Genomic DNA, 21,369 nt, shown 5'->3' on the forward strand with positions numbered 1-21,369 from the left:
ATATGACAAGACATAGAGAAATTTAACAGTACATTGTTTGGGCAGGATGTGGAATATTTTGTTTTTAACTAAGATATAGAAAATAAAATTTGACATTTTTTGTCCAGTTAATCAAAGAAATAATTATCCAATTGAATGCTCAGTTTATCAAGTAGCTACATACTGCATAAAATAAGTACATCAACTTTTAGATGTATGACACTTTAAAATGTATGCTATGTGTATTGCCCAATGTCCACCATAATGTTAACAGGGTAGGACAGTTCTACAGTTTAATTTGACATTACAAGGCTTGTGCTTAAAGTCATGAAACTACAAGGTGCTTCTTTGAAAGAGAATTTAATTCTGACGTGTAAAATAAAATATCCACTGTTCGTTTATTACTTTAACATAAAATCGTGGTAACAGAGTTGGCATTTTTAGATTGCCTGACAAACATTACAAAAAATAGAAAGTAATTAACAATGGGAGATTTTAACTTGTCTTTGTCCACTTATTGAAAGAATGATTATGCAATTATGAAAAATGAAAAGTACATAAACATATGGAATTGCATTTGGGTGGAGGCCTGCATAAAATAATCTGTGTTGGTTTCTGCTATCCAGGGCCGATGTATGCTTCTCATTTGTCGCTTTGGATAAAGGCCTCTGTCAAATGAATACTGTAAATGTTCCAGGCTGTCCTAATCAGGGAGGACCTTGAAAAACACAGAACCCAATTAGTCAGAACAGTTGTACTTTGTCCTACTTTTTCAATAGAGAGTCTTGCATCGTGTCTTCTAAATGTAGTGGCTCACCTCAATGGACTGATTTGCACCAAGTTTAAAACGACAGCAGATAATGTCAACAAAATACCCAATCAATCTGTGAAGCAGGTCTGTGTCAAGAAGAAGAAAAGTTTATGAATGTTTGGCTATGATTTGTCATGATGCTGCTGATTTTCACAAAAGTCTTTGCATGCTCACATTAATAATACATTTTGTGAGCTTGATAATATGTTGGATAATATTAAAAAAACGGCTTTACAATAATAAAATATATATATATATAACTTGCCTTAAACAATAAAAACATTTACTGTAATTGATTTAGACTTATATTTAGATTGTATAGTGTGTGAAAGTTACCTGAAGTTGAAAAGATTCCCCCAATGATGCCACACAATCTCACAAGAAACACAGAGAGAGGCATATGCTCCTCGCTCACCCTCACCATTAATGGACTCAGTTTATACTTAACAAAGATCCCAGATACACCATGGCTGCCTTTCTCGTGGTTTACAACCCGCTCCTGTATGACAGAGCAACATGATCAACAGTCAGCAACACACACTTTCACACAGATACACATGCATTCACAGGACACACATATAACCAACCCTTTCTGTAACAGAAAACTGGTGCATGTCCACTGAAACATCTGATGTGTGCAGCTTGGTGGGAACAACTGTGATAAAATACTGAAACAGCATTTTTTCTGAAAACACAGATTAAGAACACAGTCTTACAACTGTTGGTACCGTATTGCATGTAGAAAGAGGCATTCTCTAATTATTTACATCTACATTTACATTTATTTGCATATACATTATGTCTAGACTCTGACTATGCTGTGAGTTGTATTTGACAAACATTGAACTATAAGAAAAAGACCTACGCTCTAATGTAATTTTTTCCGTGCCATCAAGGGGATTGATGTTTCCAGGAACATCGTTTCCGAAAGACAAATAATCTATTCGATGTGAGAAGTTATATACTGCTGGAAAAATGAGAGATAATTTTGAATATAGGAATTGCAAAGTGTGAGCCCTCCATCTAGAGGATATCTAAAGAATTACATGAATTTTCAATTTAGAGGTACTGAAATTTCTTTAAAAATGGCACAATATTTCTCTAAAACGATTACAATGATATTGTGATGAGTAAGTAAGTAAAACGTACCTTCGTTTTTGATTAATGAAGCAAAATGTGCATGACCTCTGATAGTTTCAATTGCTCTGAGGACAGAATCAACAAATAATTTCATGTAGAAAACATGTTTATAAAAGCAACAGTATTTCTGTTGCTAAAAGTGTATACTTACTTGCCTAGTGTGATATGGAAGTTCCCTGCCACTTTACTGACATAGATTTGTCCATGTATCCTACATGCATTCTGGGATTCGGATTCAGAATCATTTCTGTGCAAAGAAAAAAAAACAGAAACAGTGCATGATTAATTAATTGTTTGTAAGGGAAAAGATTCAGCTCCATCATGTTTAATGAAATCCTGAATAACATTTAATGCAATGTTTTTCTGTTATGTGGATTTAAAAGTTTGTTTACCTAAAATATGATTACATTTCAGTGCATCATCATGTACTTTATTGCATCAGCACTGGACTTAATATTTTTGCAATTAATTAAACAGATGTACCCTGGAACTGGGTCAGAAAAGTATCCATTCAATGCTGATTTAAAGAGTACGTCTTGAAGTGAACGCTCTTCCCTCAGTCTGTTTTGAATCTGCTGTAATATCCTTAGATACAATAATCAGAGATGAAGACTTATGATGCACACACATGTCTGGACAACTGTGCATTTAAGTGATAACTGACAAACACTGTACATACTGATACCACATTTGTCTCTGTGGAGAGGGCTCGAAGCTAACCTGAAAAACAAAAGCACGCAGTTGCTATTAACAGTAAATTAAATCTGAAATGCAGTGTATGGTTTGCAGTTACTTACAGGATCATATTTAAGTTCCTTTGATGCAATGACAGTGCCAGCAATATCCAACACATCTGCACCCACCCCTAGACAAGAATATGGTTTTAAAACCTTTTACGTGAGATACGTTGATTGATTCAGACTATGAATACAGTCTAGGCATAAAACGTTTTGAAAACAATTCCAGTGCATAGATGCACTTACTTTCACATTTCATGGCAACTGTGATGTCAATTTTTATCTTCAATTTACTGCCAAAAATCAAAAACAACAACAAAACAAAGTTAGGTCAGGTCCTATATTTTCGTATGTATTCGAAAAATCTCAATAAATATATAACTGTAAACACGCAAAAAAAATAAAATAAAAATACACACCTGGTAAAATCTGCGTCTACCTCATATTCATATTTCATCCATGAGTCCTGATACACAAGATACTCTGATATGGCCAGAAGTGCAATGAGGATGAAAACAACCAGTGACACTGGAGAAGACAACCAAGAAGTCTTAATCAGAAACAGGTAACATTACAGGTAACAATTCGTGAGCTTAGAATTATAATTCTATCTCCGTTTAGGGTAGTTCTGAGAAATTGAGCATCAAAGTTTTTACATCCCTGCTGTTTTGTGAGATGGAACCTTTCTATTTTATTAATAACTACTGACAAAATATATATTTTTTTACAAAAATAGCACCACACCGACATTAATAAACACATAATGGATAAGATTATGTCAAAAACTCAATTTCGACCAAAAGTGGAGATAGAACCGTATAATTCTAAGCTCACGAATTACTGTAATATTCAAACAGCAAATGTCAAAATTCACCTGTGCCGCCAAAAGCTGATGTTACAACATAGCTCTCTGGAACTTTAGGAAAGGCGTCTAGTTCTTTCACTATATCGATAGTCTTTTTTCTGTTCAGTCTTTTCATTGTAGTGATGTCGGTAGTCCTGTACTTGCAAAAACATGACTTTATGAAAAGGGTAAAGAGTTTAACTAAGATATCACCATACTTCCCAAGGATGATTTATCACAGTACATTAAGACAATTGTTTTGTACTACAAATTTTCTAAAATGCTATAGCCCGATTTCACAGATGGGGTTTAGATTAGGCCTTAGTTAAATTACCACATTTAAGAAGATTTTACAAGTGCCTAAAAAAAACATTACTGGCGTGCATCTTGAGACAAAACAATGGCACTGGCATTTTAAGATGTGTAAGTGAAAGTTGCTTTCAGGTAAAACAGCTCAAACGTGTATTTTAGGATTAGGCTTAAGCCTCGTCTGTGAAACCGGGCATTTACATTCTAAAATGCAAATGAAGCATTATCCAATTAAATATGCACTAATTTATTTAAAAACATTGGATAAAGTCAAGTAAAAAATTGTTCTTTCATTTTATTGACATTAGAGTTAAAGGTCTTTACAGATTGAATAGGGATTTTTAGAATTTCATTATCACTCCATTAACAGACAGCAAACGAATTTTAGGAATAATGCGTTAGGCTAGACCCCATAGTAGATTCCTCTGTATAATCCTTCAGAATATAAATATAATTCAACTGGAAAGTTTCGTGTATGTAAGGGCTACTGAATAGACTTCTGGCTCAGTGCATGAGTAAAAAAACTCATTTCGAGAAAACAACCTTTATTAAAGATCCATTGTAATTGAAATCACTTTTAGCCCCAGTTTCACAGACAAGGCTTAAGCCTCAGACTAAAATGCATGTTTGAGCGGTTTTAACTAAAAGCAACTTGCACTGACATATCTTAAAATATGCCATTCATTTGTTTCAAGATGCACACCAGTAATGTTCTTTTTCCTAAGGCATGTTTATAAAAACTATCTAAATGTCCTGGCTTAAACTAAGCCCTGTCTGTGAAACCGGGCCGTAGTGCCTGTCTTTCTAACTTAAAAGCAAACAGCTAAATAGGATCATTCTTCCAGTTCACTCAACTGAAATAACTGTTATATTTGACTTCATTTCAGCACAATCAACTCCAAAAATCAAACTGACATTAAGTCATAACAAGACTGATGCAAATGTAGATTAAATCCATGTCTTACCTTTTCCCTAAACACCTTTAAAACCAGGCTTTAAACACTTTCCAATGGGACCGTCCATTTACTTCCATTCAAAGGTGCTGTTTTGCAACCACTGCCGCATAGTGGAACAGCTGGTTTTTCCGGCTAAACAAAAAAGCACATGGTTTCCACAGCACAAAAGTGGAGTAACATTACTGAAATACCTTAGCCTGATACATCCCTTGTTATGTTATTATGCTGTGTAAACTGACATAGGTTGTGTCATATCATGGCTGGGTTGGCAATTCAGTGACAATAATATATTTTGACAAAAAAAATTGTCAAGCATACATGCTTTAATCACAAACATAACACATAGGAAAAGTACAGAAAAATAAAACACCACCACATCCAACTTAAGCGAGAATAAAGAAACAAGGGAAATAAAGGCTTTCACAGGGCAAAAAAAAGGGAGCTAAATGAAACAGGTGAAACTAATCAGTAACTATAGAAACAGACTTTCACACTGCATCTCAAAAATTAGGCAGCTGACTTGTTGCCTCGCTGCCTTATAGGCAACAACTCTGCAGGCAGCGTTTGTGCATGAAAGTACCTCACGAAACTGATTTTGGGCAGACTTCTGAGGCAGCGTAACAATTTAATGATCTACAGCAAAACAGAGAGAGCTTTGGTGAGAACTAAACAAATATTTAATTACTACAGTAGTAATCTCTTGCTAGAAATGACATCAGAAGTGGCGAACATTGGTCAAAAACATTCACTTACACACAAATTGGTCAGCAACCACATCTTTCACACAACATCTTTATTTTTTTGATCAACTGTCTGTCACTGAATGGAACACAGGGATATCAAAGGCAGCGACGGATACATTTTCTGCTTCCTTCAAAAATCGATCAGATGAAGGTATCTCAGTAGACAGGAAGTGAAGCTATTGGATTCTGACTTGCCTTGATGCCTTCCTACCTTTGAATGAGTCATCCAAAGGCAGCATGTTAAAGTTTTTGGTGCACCCAAAAGGTCAACTTACAATGACAGGGAACAGAACCAAACCAAAACACAATGACATGTAGGCCTATGTGACAGTAAGTGGAAACTTATTTTTTTCCCCCAGTTCAGATATTAATTTGATCAATACATCTTTCGTTTTAAAATGTATGCACATAATTTATATTGAACTTTTACTTTGAATTTCATTCTAAAATAATAAATTTACTTTTTTATCTTAATCCACCATGTATATTACTGTAACTGTTTTTTTTCTCGTGTCTATATCTGCAAATTCTAATGTAGATTTTGCCTTTAAATAAACCATCACTACAAAATATGTTACGTTCCATTGAATTTATATGCTAGTCAATGTGAATAGCAGAAGGCTCCTCAATCACGTGAAGTCCTTAGGTCGCAGAGGTCGTTCAATTGCGCATGCGCAGAAAATCCTTAAAGCACGAGGTGGTGTCAAGGGTAAGAACATCTCCATCTATCATCTCTGCAATAATACATTCGGGAAAGTTGTTACGTACTTGTATTTATTTAATTTACTTTTATTAAGTTGTCTTACCTAACCTGCATAACAAGGGGAAGGGTATACTTAAATAGAAAACTTGCCCTGTCGATTAATCTAGCAGGCCACGTGTAACGTTAAACAGCTCTGCGTCATTCTCAGAATCAATCCTGACATTATTATATTCACTTTATATACACTGGGTTTTGTAGTTAGTTCAGGGAATATAACTTAAGTTCAGTTTACTTTGATAGAAAAGGAAAGCATTATAAGCATGTATTCAAGGCCTGCTGGAACCAACTTATTACACACCTGCTAATGCACGGGCATAACGTTACCTATTTAAATAAAAATAAATAACTTTTCACCAGCCATGAAATTGTTTTTTGCAAAAACAGGCAGTTCTGACACAAACATTTTAGATACTAGGGAAAATTCACAATTTTCAGGTACAGAAATTTAATAAAGTGATCAAATGTAAAATAACACTGCATTGTCATCACTGTACAAATTAAACATATTAATCGGTAGGCCTATAAAAGTTACAATAGGCAAGTAAAGCGCAGTGAGTGAGTTGTCTTTTTGTTTGAGGACGTGAATAGCTGTCACTTCAAGAGCAAGTGATGATGCTTTTTCCTTATGAGCTGTTTATATTCACTTAAGCATTAACTGACTATTTTTTCTTACGACGATACTCGACATTACTTTTTCAAGCTCAAGAAGTGAAAAAAGCTCAATTCAATATCGCGCGCTGTCTGAGACGCGGGGATCTGGCGCGCGCTTCGGATGTTTGCGCACAGATAATTTCCACACACCGAGTAATGCGAATTCTTGCACTTAAATATTTCAAATGGCATGGTTTAAACTTTCGCGACGATGCAGCACTGGCTTGTCAACTGTCCCGAGCCTCGTCCATGTTCTCAGTCACAACATTGCATGCCTAGAATTCATAAAAATATTACAGGCCAACTGGCAATTGGCCCTCCACGTTCATTAAACCGTATGTGTTCGTTATCTTGCTTCGCGCATATACCTTTCTGAAGTTTGTAATCAAACACACCTGAACCAAATATTGAATGTCTCTGGGTTCACTTGAAAATGACAGACAATTGTAGCAGATTTTGAGATAAACGCTGCAGGAAGTTAGATTTCTAGGAGTAGGATTGACTACCCTATCGTCCCATGCACACAGACACGCACACAAACTCATAATACTGACTAATAGTGTATATTATTTTACCTCACAGTGAAACCAAGGGAAGAATGAATCGATCTTTCACTCAGACTTTGGTGAGACCCAATCTCCCTTTGAGGAGACCTGCAACTGGACCGAGTTCACTTGGTCCTAGAGGACCAGCACCAGCAATTCAGGAGCTCGCTCAAGAACATCTTCTAGCGAGTGATGTTCTAGATGGTATTGTTTAAATGTTTTTGAGCATTTTGTTATTGACTCTTGAAAAAACAAAAAACAGATTTCATTTTCTAGATCATTTTGTGTCCACTTTTTTTTTAGATCCTAAAAGTGATGCTGTCAGAAAGGAGAATGTGATTTCTGCTAAAAGCAATCATGTATGTGATAATGCTTCTATATATTATTAAAGATGCACCTTTTTAGTTTTTTTTTAAGACCAATACTATTCTTAATGTGCTAACATTGGTTGTTTAGCTATGTAGATATATTTGTAATATTTTCCTCTTGAGACTAACCAGAGATCAGACAGCTTTGATAGTTTCCTGCAGTCGTATCAATGTTTAAAGTGTTAAACTTTTCCACAGTGTGGAGATTTCTTGTCTTCCCCACAGACTGCAGGGTCCATTCTGGGCCCACTGGTAAAGTTGTGCAATTACTGCAGTCATCAGGGTAGGTTACTTTGCTTGATTTTAGTCAGTGTTCAACTTGCTTGCTTTTATTTGTTTGGTATAACTAGCATTTTAAAATTGATAACAACGACTCTGTAATCTGATTGGATGAGTCATATTCCAAGACATGATAAAATAGCCAACATTAACACACTTTTTTTTTCTCGCTCTATATATTTAACTTGTGAAGAAAAATGACTTAAAGGGTTAGTTCACCCAAAAATTAAAATTCTGTCAGTAATTACTCACCCTCATGTTGTTCCAGCCCCGTAAGACTTATAAGTAACACAAATTAAGATATTTTTGATGAAATCTGAGAGCTGTCTCACTCTTATGATATGATAATCAAGCACTATTTAATGATAGAACTTAAGTAATTATAAGTAAAACTTGGTAACCATGTATGAATTCATATTTATCATTTTACCTGAACTAAGGACTGGTGGTGGTGCTTAAGATATTGTTGGTCATTCAGTTACTGTAAAAAAATTGATAATAGTCATGGATAATAGAAATAATAATTATTAAAAGATACTGCTACTACTAATAACATTCAGCGCACTAAGGATTGAGGAGCTGTGGGTTCATGAATATTAATCAAGTTATCATCGTTTGCTCGAACTGATTTGCAGAAATCAAAACGGGGATGAGCGCTAATCAATGAGATTGCCATTTGCACATTGGTACCGCCCATTCCCGGAGAAACCGAAATATCTTCTGCTTGTTCTTAAAAGCTGAATAATTCAAAATGAACTCTGTTATTTTGAAAGGAGAATACAACAAATAATATAATTTACATGTAGCGCATCGATTCTGCGTGGTATGTAAGACTCTCGCTCTCTCTCTGCGTGTGTGTGAGAAACCCTAAACTCTCAGCAAAGCGACCACGATTGTGCGCCTTCACACTAGTTTACGGAACGTCAACTACAAGTACACTCCGCATCCATTGAGCTGAATATAAATAGTACAGATCGCTTGACTGAGAGCGAAACTCTCAAGTGAAAAAATGAACTTGTACCTTGCCTCTAACACAAACACTAGTAAAGGCGAGTAAAATCTAAGAATTTATTAGCCAATGGCTAATGATATACATTAATTAATTGGCCAGAGTGAAGATTTATTGTAGTCGCATATGCGAGTGATTTACTCGCATTGTAGAGGGTTGAAGTACCATAGTAAAAACCTGTAATATTGAGTTAATACATATAATGCACAAACCAACACATTCTCACCTGTGAAAGGTTATACCATTTCTTCGGAAATTTAATTTTAGTCGGTTTCATAACCAGAAACTGCAGAATGTTGTGGCATAATTGATTTTTTTATGTGAGTGGCACTACGCTGACCGATTCAAGATGGCGTATACATATTTATGTTCCTGCCCACTGATACTAGTGTGTTGCAAACATGTCTTGGCTGGCTTTGATCAGCAGAAGGAGTTGGTCATTTTTTAGTGATAATTTCTTGTACCCTATTTAGGAAACTTCAGGTGCACTCGTTGTAAAAAAACTTGCTACTGTTCTGTAGCTTGTCAGAGTCAGGATTGGAAAGCTCATCGACATGTCTGCAAACCTAGCATCCAAGAAGCTACCAGGTACTAGAATATGTTCTCTGTATATCAGTGTTATTTGCGTGTTGGTTTGGAAGCACAATGTGAAAAACCTCCTTTTTTCATACTTGTTTTCCTTTTTTATCAGTGAGAAAATTAAGGAATCAACAGCTATGCCATCTGGAAATGGACTTGGTGGCCTTCAAGCTAAGGTACTCATAGGTTGCTATAGGTACTTGCATTTGCAGTAGTTAGTTATTCCATCTAATTCCTTCAGAAAATGATCTTCTTTTATAGGAGATATGTGTTGACCTAAAGCCAAAGGGAATGTATCGACGTGATTTGCGCAAGAACAATGTTTCCAAAGGAGCTGAGATAAAGGTACTTTTCATTAGGCCTATATTGCTTTATTCTCTATCGACTCTGCCTCACAGAGCATCTTTTTTTCAGGGTACAGTGATTGACCTGAGGAACCCTGGGATGTTCTCCATCCACCTACAGTCAATCGAGATGATGGAGTCCCTGAAAAACATTACTGCAGAGCTCCAGAAGGCCTATAGCACTTCATTTGCTCCTGAATACAAGCCTGAAATTGGGGAGCTCTGTGCTGTAAAATTTTCACTTGATCGGGTGAGGCAAATATTTACATTTTTAATTGAATTCGTCAGAGAACCAGGGTGATTAGAATTTCTGTGAAATATGCATTGATCAGTGCAGTGCGTAACAGGTCAAGTTTGTTTCATCTTAAAGCGTTGACTGTAGTGAGTGTTGTTGTGCTCAGTTTGGTCTTTTTCATGCTGATTTAGAACTGGTATCGAGCTGAGGTTCTGTCAGTTGATGTGGCCCACAAAACTGCTAGTGTATTTTACATCGACTTTGGGAATGAGGAGAATGTTACACTTGACAACATAAGGCCTCTCTCTGACAATATCGATGCTGCACCACCATTTGTGAGTTACATCTCCATTACATAATATATTATTATTAATCATACTATTAATGCCATATTATTTTTAGTATTATTGTTGATTGCATATATGTATGAATGTGAGTGTATATTAGGGCTGGGAGAAAAATCGATTCACCTAACTATCGCGATTTATTTTGTTACCGATTTTAAAATAGATTTTTTTTTATTCCTGAATCGATATAAATTAAAATTGCTTTATGTTTGTCTTTGCTAATAGATGAGGTTGACAGAAGTTAGCCATTTTTGTTCCAACAGAGGATGAAATATGTCGTTATCTATGAGTGTTAAGTGTCGCAATGTCCCAATTGGACCCGTGAAAGCGACATGAGACTGAATGCACTGAAAAGCCCTCGCCCTACTCATTTGCTAATAGAGAGATACGACAATAGAGCTACACGATTCATCCAGAATGATCTCGATTCAAACACCCACGCTATCTTCCAATTCGTCTGTCTATTAAACCTTTTTAAAGACAAAATCACATCGCAACATTCAAATCGGTGTTGCCGCTGACCCAGAGAGAGTTGTCATGAAATGGCTTAACCAACAGTCTTTTCAACCTCATAGTATCATTATGTCTGTGATACAATAGTTCAAATTATCACAGAACTACTGGGATAAAAGTTTAAAGTAGCAATCAAAATAGAGTAAATAAGATTTTGATAGAAACTTGGCGCTTTAAATAACGCATTATCGATTACATTGTTTTGTCACTAGGTGGCAACACGTGACTTAATTTTATTTGTTATTGAATCGTTTATTCAAGAGAATGTAGTACTGTATGATGCTTCTGAAATAAAACACAGATGTGATGAATTGTTATTGTAAATATGACTCATCTTATACATATACAAGTGTATTTAGCTCTTCCTCACTGTCTAGTGTAAAAAAAAAAATTTCAATACATTGCAATATGAAAATAGCAATACTTGTATTGGGATTTTCTTTTCTTTTTTTTTAAGAATTGCGATTCTACATTTTGTATAGGGACCTAAGTATCGTGATAGTATCGAATCGGGAGATGGGTGTATCATCCCAGCCCTTTTTATATATATATATTACACACTGAGTACATATATATTGTAACTGCTGAACAACAAGTATTAAAATGTTTGCAATATTCCTGATATTTCTTAATTTGATATATCAGTGAAAATTATATTGCTCTTGTTAAATTACTTAAGGTTCCAGCAGTAGTCATTATCTCATGCTTTTTCCAAAGCTGCTTTGTTGTTTTCACAGGCTTTGCAGTGTTGTGTTGCTGGGGTAAAGCCTGTGACAGGAAGTTGGACAGGCGAATGCTCTATTGCTGTTAGGCAGATAATTACTGGAAAGAGCCTTACTTTCACAGTGTTGGACATCATGAATGATGGAGCTCTGCTTGCTGTAGATGTTCCTCTTAGCACGCTTGGTAGGGCATACGTGGTTCTTTGGAGAGCTTTATTTGAAATGAGCAAGGTGTTCAACAAGATGTAATTATTTGTTTTTGCTACAGGTAAATACTTGAGCACTTTTCTGATAGACCAGGGCTATGCCATAAAGGAGGATGTTGCTGTCAAACCACAGACTGAACACAACATCAGTGAGTTGCTGACTCATCTGTTTTTTTTATCTTCTATTAATGATTCACTCAATTCTTTCATTTTATTTTTTCACCCTGATCTATTTAAATATTTTCTTTAGATTCATTGCTAAAGGCATCCTTTGAAAACTTCAAGCGCTTGTCTGGAGGAAAGAATGAGAATTCTGAAGCCAGGCCTCCAGAGCCGTTGACTCAAGGAGTGGGTGACGCATTCACTGCAGTGGTCACCCACATCCAGTCTCCCTCAGAGATCCTCTGTCAGAAGCTTGAAAATACCAGTGAGCTTTCTGCAACTTGATTTAAAACACAATTTTACCTCAATGAAACATTCTTTTTTTCATGGTATTTTTATTACATGACCATTAGGGCTGATCCGAGTACCATTTTTTGAGCTTCGAAGCTTCGGTAGTAATGAACATTGAATATTCGAAGCTTCGGAATCTCTACAGCCTATGTCTGTCTGTCCGTTGCATTTTGATTATTTCGAGAACTGTTCATCCAAACGACTTCACAAGGGAGTGCAGTGTCGTATTTGGTGCAATATAGATAGACAGGCGAGACGCGAAACGTTCAGAATTAATAAACTTTTAAAAAACTACAGAACACCGCGAGCCGGATGCGCGCGCGCCTCACGCGAGCAGAGCTTAAATGCTCCGAGAATGGACACTGCACTAGTGATATAAAACACACACAGGTCTGTTAACTTAAGCAATATTTTTAATAAGGTAGCCTAATATTTTTAATAAGGTAGTCTAATATTTTTCTCCCTAACAAATTACTGACGAAGTAGGGTAGATTTAAATAAAGAAGCAGCGCACCTCACGCATGCAGGGCTTATATGCTCCGAGAACGGACACGGCGCTAGTGATATACCACACACACACACAGGTCTTTTAACTTAAGCAATATTTTTAATAAGGTAGTCTTCAAATATTTTTCTCACTGACAAGGTAGGGTAGATTTAAATAAATAAAAACGAAATTTAAATAAATAAAAACGAAATTTAAATAAATAAAAACGAAATTTAAATAAATAAAAACGAAATTTAAATATAGAAAAACGAAATTTCAATAAAGAAAAACGAAATTTAAATAAAGAAAAACGAAAAATAAACGTGACGTCCCAGTAAAATCTCAAAGTCTCCTATATTTAGCTGTAGATTAATTTAGATTGATAAGGGTAAAAAGGATAATACATTTTGTTTCTATTATTCTATGTTCCACAATTTCAAAGCAACGCAGCTTAACCCAAAATACAAGCTCATGCATGCACTTCTGTCCATACAAACTCCGCTGTTCTGCGCTCTCAGAGAATACTCCCGTTGCAGGAACACATTTAGTAGTCCAAGAAGAAGCAAATATATTTATTAAGTAGATATAACAAAGTTATATGTTAAGTATTATATTTCACCAGATTTGATAGTGTAAAACATATTCAAACCGCGAATGAGAACCGTTTCGAGGGGGATGCCAGGTGTGCAAAAAAAAAGAATATTCGAATGTCACATTTTCAAATCGAATACCAACACACCGAACGAATATTCGAATATCCGGGTCCATAATGACCATTGGTGCATACACTACTGTTCAAGTTTTTTTAAAAGTTTTTTTAGGTTCACCAAAACTGCATTTATTTGATCAAAAACACAGTAAAAAAGTAATATTATTACAATTTAAAATATCTTTTTTTAATAAGTTTTACTCTGTGATCTTCAGTGTCACATGATCCTTCAGAAATTATTTTAAATAATATGCTTATTTGGTGCTCAAGAAACATTTCATTACAATATCAAAAACGATTGTGGTGCTTAATATTTTGGTTGAAACTTAAACAAAAATCAGGATTCTTTGAATAGTTTGAGTTTAGTGAATGTCTTAGTGTCTCTTTGATCAATTTAATGCGTTCTTGGTGAAATAAACTTTTAATGATATTGAATGGAATGAACTCTTGAATGGTAGTGTACTGCATATATATGATAGGGGAAATACATTTTTTGCTTTGCTCCTGCAATGTGTTAGCATCTGTTGTAAATTTCTTCCTTTTTATAAAATATATTCTGCACTTTCAGTATGTTGATTGTATGATGTAATCTTCATGCTTTCAGGTATAATCCAGCAGTTGCAGGTGAATTTAAGGGAGCACTGCTCAAACACTCTAACCAATGAGATCTTCAGACCTGCGCCAGGAACTGTCTGCTGCTCACTGTTCTCTGGTCAGGCCTGTTTTTTTTCTTTTTCCTTTGATTCATGTAAAAATGTGTAAAGTGTGCCTTCCCATCGGTGAATGGGACTGGGGGCTGTTGAACTGTAAAAATGCACCTTAAAATCGGTATCTTCTAACGCTATCTCCTCATGAATTACAGAGGACAACCAGTGGTATAGAGCTAAAGTTCTGGCATATTCCTCTGAGGATCGCGTGTGTGTCGGATACATAGACTTTGGAAACTCTGAAGAAGTTGAGTTAACTCGCCTACGACCAATCAACAAGGATCTGTTGGCTTTAGCAACGCAAGCAATCCCCTGTTCTCTGGCAGGTATAGTGCAATGATTCATTCACTGAGCATCTGTAATTGGCTCAGCATATATTGATTTGCATGCATGACACAGTCGGAGATTTTCAGCAAGATTGATTTCTTGATTAACATGTTCATATTGCTCCAGGTATAAAGTCTCCAACAGACGACTGGTCAGAGGAGGCCATTTTGATGGTGAAACGTCTGGTCTGCAACCGCTTCATTCGGGTTGAGATTCTGGGTAAGAAGGACGGTAGGGCTCTGGTGTCCATGATCGACGAGACTAGTGACCCTCAGACCAATGTTGCTGAGTTGTTGGTTAACATGGGTTATGCTGCCATTGAAAGTTTGGTGACCGAGAAATATGAACCAACTCAGGCATCCTTCCCTGAAATGCCATGTAAGTGCAGAACCTTATTTTATTTGAGCCGTTTCTGATCTTTTTCAAAAGGATAATGTAGATCAATATCTTGTAATTTTACTCCAGCCCTCAGTCTGCCTGTTCAGAAAATGGAGTGGACTTGTGCTGAACTTCCCTTCGATGGCCAAAAGGTGGAGCTGGTGATTAGTACTTTGAAGAGCCTGGACGAATTCTACTGTTACAACTACAGTAGCGGTGCGACTATCCATCAGTGTTGTTCTTTCTACACTGTGTGAATCGTCATGTTTGTAATTATTTTATTTCTGTTTGGCAGATTCACACATCCTGACTGCGCTGTCCTATGAGCTCAAAAGGCATTGTGAATTGGGCGGAGCTCCCTTTACACCAACTGTGGGAGAACCATGTTGTGCTCTCTTCACAGGTGATACTGACTCGTCCAAACAAACACCATGGTTCCAGTAACGCACCTATAATAAACATAATAAATAGTAATAGAATAGTAAACAGATTTTTTTTTTCATTTTCAAACAATTTTATTTCTAAGAAGCAGTTGACAACTGACATTTAAAATGATGTATACACTACAATTCCAAACCATTAAAACAATCTTGTCAACCCGAAACAGTAAAGTATCATTTGCTTGCCAGGGCTGCATTTGTCAAAATAAAGTAAAAACTAAAATATTGTGAAACATAACTATTTTAGTATATTTTTAAAATGCAATTTATTCATGTGATTCCTTCAGTATCACATGATCCACCAGAAATCATTCTAATATGCCTTTTTTTGGTGCTCAAGAAACATTTCAATGTTAAAAACAGCTGATGTATTTTTTTCAGGGTTTTTTAATTAATAGAAAGTTAAAGGGGTCATTGGATGCCCATTTTCAACAAGTTGGTATGATTCTTTAGGGTCTTCATGTAAAGTTTGTAACATACTTTGGTTAAAATTCTTCAATGGTTGTGTAAAACGGGACCCTTTTACCACCTCAAAAACAGCTCTGTTCACAGGGACCTGTATTGGTGCATGTCTCTTTAAATGATAATGAGGACCTGCTCGCCCCACCCCTCTTCAGTGGGGCGTGTCGACACAAGACATTAAAGTGCTGCTCTGGCAACCTGCCTTGGTGGACAGAATACAAATGGCTAAGGGCGGAAATATGCTAATACGGGACAGTCCGTCAGCGGTCGTGGGCGGAGCATGAACAATATGACATCTTATTGCTCAGTAAATCTAAACTGCTTGATGATTGAGTGTTTAGGCCAGAGGTCTTCAATCCTGCTCCTGGAGGGCTACTGCCCTGCAGAGTTTAGTTCCAACCCTAATCAAACACACCTGAATCAGCTCATCAAGCTCTTCAGGATCGCTTGAATATACAAAGGCAGGTGTGCTGAAGCAGGTTGGAACTAAACTCTGCAGGAGAGTGGCCCTCCAGGAGCAGGATTGAACACCTCTGGTTTAGGCTTTTTGAGGATAAAAAAAAAGTGAATAGATTTTTTTCATTGTATGGTGGTTGTCCACACATTGCAAAGACACATTTAATGCAAACACTATAAAAGTGAATTTTGCATCCGATGACTCCTTTAACATTGTTACACAAGATGTCTATTTCAAATAAATGCTTATTAAAGTCTTTACTGTCACTTTAGATCAATTTAATGCATCCTTGCTTGAATAAAAGGATTAAGAAACTTTGAAATGGCAGTGTACAGATGCAATTTTTAATGTTTTTGCTTCCTGTTTGCAGGAGATACCCAGTGGTACAGAGCCATGGTATTAGAAGTGTGTGGAGAGGGTAAGGCTAGAGTTTATTTTGTGGACTATGGGAACTCCTGTGAGGTGGAGGCAGCACATCTGAAGGCCATCACCCAGAATCTGCTCAAGCTGCCTTTCCAAGCGATCCGCTGCTGGCTTGCAGGTATTTTTCTTTGGGGTTTGTGTGTGTGTGGCTATAAATTATTTAAAATTTGTTTCATTATAAGTGCATTGTACATATGGCCAACAATCACTGTGCAGGAGTCGAACCAATGGAGGGTCAGTGGAGTAAAGAGGCAATGCACAAGTTTCAGGCTCTTTGTGCCAGTCAGCCATTGAGTGGCAGAGTGCTGTCCATTACTGAGAAGGGTTATGGGGTGGAGCTAGAGAGCGCAGGTCAAAACATTGCTGCTGTGCTAATTTCTGAGCACCTGGCTAGACCTTGCACACAGGTGAAACAGCCTCCACTGCAGCCAACTAAACCCTCCAATCAGATTGAGGATCTGCCCACTCTAAAACCCATTGATCAGAATCCACCTGTAGAAGAGCCTTTGAAACCGAACAACAGTGGAGCTGCCAATGCCCCAGAAGTTTCAACCGCATTAAGTAAGTTAGCATAACTGATGTTAAAACCTTTTAAATATGGCTTTATAGTTTTGTAATTGCTAGTACTAGTAATATGCAGGTAATTTTTTTATTGTTCTTGTGCATGATTAAATGTTCACTGTCATTTAGGTGACTCTTTTCCTTTAAATTGGAAGACATTGGAGCTGCTTTGCAGTGACACATTCCAACCAAGGGTGGTAGCGGTGATCAGCCCTAGTCTCTTTTACATAATGAATCCTGGACAAGGTGTGCACTCGTAGTGTAGTATTTAAAGCATAAAGTCTAGCTAGAACAACTATTATTATGGTTATATCATTATAATGATGCTTCTTTACATTAAGCTGAATTTGTTTTCCTCCTAGTGAATGTAGAGGGTCTGAAGACCATTATGAATGATGTTGCGAAGTACTGCAGCAAACAGCCAATCCCCAATCTGTGCCACCCTTTACCAGGAGCTGCCTGCTGTGCACAGTTCTCAGGTCAGTTTGACCTTTACCCCCGTGGCTTATCTGGGTGGGATAAATAGATGGAATCACATGTACAGTGTCAAACTATATGGTGAATTTTTGCAAATAAGCACTATTATTTTATAATATACACTACCTTTCAAAAGTTTGGAGTCTTTATTTCTTTAAAAAAAAGTTTTATTTAGTAAGGATTCTATTTCAAATAAATGTTCTTTTAAATTTTGTTTTTAAAGAACCCTGAAGAAATGCATCACGGTTTCTACAAAATACACTAAGCAGCACAATGTTTCCAAGTTTGATAATAACAAGATGTTTCTTGAGCATCAAAACAGAGTATTACAATGATTTCTGAAGACTGGATTTATAGCAGCTTTGCCAGCACGGGAATAAATTACTACTTAAAATGTATTAAGAAACAAATTTTTTTTATTGTAATACAAGCTAAGCCAGTAATTCCAGGTCCATCTAAAAATGACACCTGTAGTGGAACCGCAGCTTTTAATCTACAGCTGTAAAAGTGTGTGTGCAACAAACCCCTGTATAAGTGATTTGTTATTTTTATGAGAGAGTTGTTGCTGTGATGTGTTTTTATGAGTTGCATGATGTTGTGTGATGTGGTTGAACTACTGATATGCCCTTGATGTGTTCTTAAATCAGTCAAATTGAACTCCTTATTCAGGTGACAAAAACTGGTACAGAGCTGTTGTGCTGGAGGTGACGACCAAGCATGCACATGTAATTTACGCCGATTATGGAAACATGGAGACAGTCCCTGTCTCCAGTATCCTTCCAATCACCAAAGAACTTCTCCAGCATCCATTTCAAATCGTCAGGTGTGGACTGGCAGGTAAGACTTTCACTCGTCTGAATATGCACAAATCATTGCTGATGTTAAAACCCTTGTAAGGCTGGGAGTTTTTAAATCCTAACCGATTATGAAATATGGTTACATCACACACAAGGAGAGTCTTTACAAATTTTCTTCTCTCAAATCTCAAACATGCACAATTTTGGCACACCACACACTTCAAGATATTAAAGGGTAACTAAACCCCTGGTCAGAGCCTGACTTCACCCACTGGCAATATTTGAAAAATGCTGGAAAACTGGGCAGAGCCCAGCGGAGGGGGGCGTGCACCTGAGACGCATCTGTCTGGATGGAACTTGCCTACCTCACCAACAACCCCTTACATCACAAACCACCCCAAACATCCAATAGGAAAATTCAACTGCAGTAGCCACCGTTCAACCTGAAGAGGGCAGCACTCAGACGTTTTTTCACCATATATTGTAGAATTAAAACACTTTATACACAAATGTCAAAAAAGTTACTCGAATCATTGAACAGTACTAATAAAGCCCCATTCTTACAGATCATTAACTAAAAAAAGTTGGTTTAGGGTTTAGTTACCCTTTAAGATGATCTTGTTTTGTCATTCTCCTCAGTCTCCTTGTAGACTTGTCTCTCATTGGCTATTGTTAAAGTACTGACGTAATCATAGTCAAAATCATCCTGATTTAAAATCCTATTTAAATGTTTATCATCGGGACCCCGATGTCTCTGCTAACAGATAGAGAGGTTTAAGATTAGATCTGAAAACATCTCACAACATTCACCTTACCAGGTAATCTGTGCCAAATATCAGAACCGATCAAGGTCCTGGACAAGGTTTTTTTTTCTCTGATTGTTGGAGTGGTAAATTGGGGATAAATTGCCCTAAAAGTCTTGTTGAGCCATGATTGTGGGTCTTTTTTTTTCTCTTTTTTTTTCTCACAGGTAAAGAGCACTTTCCTTCAGTGTGGCCCACTGACGTTTTGGAACTCTTTGGAATTCAGTTGAGTGGGGGCGTCCTGTCAAGTCTGCAGGGCTTTGATGGGACCTCCAACCTGCTAACCCTTACCCAGCAGTCAGGTCAAGCTGACAAAGATATTAATTCCATCATCATTGGAGCTCTGCAGAAAGGACAGAGCAAGGCTAACTCAAAGCTGCCTTCCATTGTCAATGAGGAGAAAAAGGATCTAGATGAGAGGCAGACACAAACTGTCAGCTCAAACAAGGCTGCAGATCAAACTGAATCTGCAGGTATGGAGAAACATGACCTGAAAGATCAAGCCCCGCCTTTAAGTGCCAGCTACAGGCTGGAGGAACCAGGTGAGGAATTAAACGTTGAGCAGAATTCATGTTGGCAAGACTAAGTATTAATGTATGTGTTTACTGGGCTTGTGCAACAATTTGTCCAGGATATGTAGCAATGAAATTCTGTTGCACAGGTGCTGTTCCACCTGGTGTTCTCAGCTGTAACTCAAAGGTGTTATTTAAAAGGAGCCTTGTCATCATATCCAGGGAAACAGTTGTCAAACATTTGTTATGTATGATTTCAGAAAACATGCCCAAGACTATGGCTACAGTGGAATGCACTGAGCCACAAGACATTACAAGCTCAAAGGACAGCAGTGGTGGGTATTGGTGTTTCTGAGACTGATAACTTGCAAAAGGATTGTAAAAATGTTGACATTTTTAATCACTAAATGCCAATTCACACTGCACTGAAAGATTCTGAGAGACTTTGTTGGGTTTTGTCGGATCAGTGCGTTACCTGTCGGCCTCTGGTGTTGGCACCTGTTGGTCGTGTTGTGGAATGTCTGAGTAGTGACGTACTGTAATTCTGGTGATTATCCATGTTGGTTGTGTCCGTCAGTGCATTGTGAATTAGCCTTGACAGTCAGATATTCTGAGTAGTTTAGCCTAGTGCACGCACAACTGCTGGTTTCTGAATAAGGGGCAACCTGTCTGTAGTTTTATGAGCTTTAAAATATAAATGTACTAATTAACTAAATTAAACAAATGTTTTTAAATGTGTCTTTCTTTCTAGCCCCCCAATCATGCTGTTGTCTTGAGCTGAAGCAAAAGGTTCGGAAAGCTGCAAACACAAGTCATGATTTATGTTATTTTTTTAGAAAGCTAATGCATAGTTATCACATACATATGGCTCATTCTATGGATTTATTTAATTTATTTTTCCCTCTTCAGATTGACCATATTGAGAAATTGATTCTGCTCCTCGTCAAACAAGTTGGTGGAACCATATAGTAACTCAAGATTTTCATTGTCAAGTAGCTTTTATCTTTAGAGTAGTGTGAATATTTTATTTTTATTAAACTAATATTGGTGCTATTGTTTTATTATAGCCTATATAATGTTTGTGATTTTATTTCTTGAGCCAAGAGAGAATGTAGCTAATCGTGAATAATGGAGCATTACCATTCAGTTTTCCAGTTCCACATTGTCAGTTTTTTTGTTTTTCTATGGCCAGTTGTGTTCCTTATGTGTGCCAGTTTGATTAAAAAAGTACTTAAGTTTGTTTGGAGCCATTTTTTTTTTCTTAATAGAGTATCAACTGTTTTTAATTGGTTATGC

At 36.8% G+C, this 21,369-nt stretch overlaps 2 protein-coding genes across 6 annotated transcripts; one reads left to right on the forward strand and one right to left on the reverse strand.

Moving 5' to 3' along the window:
* Positions 1–326: 326 nt before the first annotated feature.
* Positions 327–4,907, reverse strand: LOC143709882 (endoplasmic reticulum-Golgi intermediate compartment protein 2). 3 transcript variants are annotated; one of them, XM_077200652.1, is made up of 14 exons: positions 4,786–4,907; positions 3,542–3,666; positions 3,087–3,195; positions 2,914–2,960; positions 2,728–2,795; positions 2,610–2,650; positions 2,414–2,515; positions 2,082–2,177; positions 1,940–1,995; positions 1,656–1,754; positions 1,378–1,475; positions 1,127–1,289; positions 797–876; positions 327–697 (listed from the first exon to the last, which is right to left on the reverse strand). In XM_077200652.1, exons 2-14 carry the CDS (start codon positions 3,645–3,647, stop codon positions 683–685), a joined length of 1,080 nt encoding a protein of 359 aa, XP_077056767.1. In that variant the 5' UTR covers positions 3,648–3,666; positions 4,786–4,907; the 3' UTR covers positions 327–682. The 3 variants fall into 3 exon arrangements, with proteins under 3 accessions (XP_077056767.1, XP_077056766.1, XP_077056768.1); XM_077200651.1 differs by having other exon boundaries at positions 1,656–1,757; XM_077200653.1 differs by lacking the exon at positions 1,656–1,754.
* A 421-nt stretch (positions 4,908–5,328) lies between these two features.
* Positions 5,329–21,313, forward strand: tdrd1 (tudor domain containing 1). Of its 3 annotated transcripts, none has more exons than XM_077200655.1 (26): positions 5,329–5,434; positions 7,516–7,682; positions 7,782–7,837; positions 8,045–8,129; positions 9,608–9,722; positions 9,826–9,889; positions 9,975–10,058; positions 10,128–10,307; positions 10,484–10,627; positions 11,890–12,058; positions 12,143–12,229; positions 12,331–12,507; positions 14,334–14,441; positions 14,592–14,762; positions 14,890–15,141; positions 15,229–15,357; positions 15,437–15,544; positions 16,871–17,041; positions 17,140–17,484; positions 17,614–17,730; positions 17,847–17,963; positions 18,631–18,798; positions 19,729–20,103; positions 20,334–20,408; positions 20,825–20,862; positions 20,983–21,313. In XM_077200655.1, exons 2-26 carry the CDS (start codon positions 7,532–7,534, stop codon positions 21,040–21,042), a joined length of 3,546 nt encoding a protein of 1,181 aa, XP_077056770.1. In that variant the 5' UTR covers positions 5,329–5,434; positions 7,516–7,531; the 3' UTR covers positions 21,043–21,313. The 3 variants fall into 3 exon arrangements, with proteins under 3 accessions (XP_077056770.1, XP_077056769.1, XP_077056771.1); XM_077200654.1 differs by lacking the exon at positions 5,329–5,434 and adding an exon at positions 6,142–6,228; XM_077200656.1 differs by lacking the exons at positions 5,329–5,434; positions 19,729–20,103; positions 20,334–20,408; positions 20,825–20,862; positions 20,983–21,313 and adding exons at positions 6,142–6,228; positions 19,398–19,505.
* The last annotated feature ends 56 nt before the right edge of the window (positions 21,314–21,369 follow it).

This window comes from Siphateles boraxobius, unplaced genomic scaffold, assembly GCF_051911475.1.
Source record: "Siphateles boraxobius isolate OS27281-9 unplaced genomic scaffold, OSU_SipBor_1 46, whole genome shotgun sequence".
NCBI lineage: Eukaryota > Metazoa > Chordata > Actinopteri > Cypriniformes > Leuciscidae > Siphateles > Siphateles boraxobius.

Bases quoted from the DNA above. Each gene is read 5' to 3' on its own strand.
- LOC143709882 (XM_077200651.1), bottom strand. From the start codon at position 3,647: ATGAAAAGACTGAACAGAAAAAAGACTATCGATATAGTGAAAGAACTA. The intron at 2,651-2,727 runs GTAAGTAACTGC...TTTGTTTTTCAG, and splicing joins AGGAACTTAAATATGATCCT to GTTAGCTTCGAGCCCTCTCC. The intron at 2,516-2,609 runs GTATGTACAGTG...ATTGTATCTAAG, and splicing joins CAGAGACAAATGTGGTATCA to GATATTACAGCAGATTCAAA.
- tdrd1 (XM_077200655.1), top strand. From the start codon at position 7,532: ATGAATCGATCTTTCACTCAGACTTTGGTGAGACCCAATCTCCCTTTG. The intron at 7,683-7,781 runs GTATTGTTTAAA...CTTTTTTTTTAG, and splicing joins AGCGAGTGATGTTCTAGATG to ATCCTAAAAGTGATGCTGTC. The intron at 17,731-17,846 runs GTGTGCACTCGT...TTTTCCTCCTAG, and splicing joins CATAATGAATCCTGGACAAG to TGAATGTAGAGGGTCTGAAG.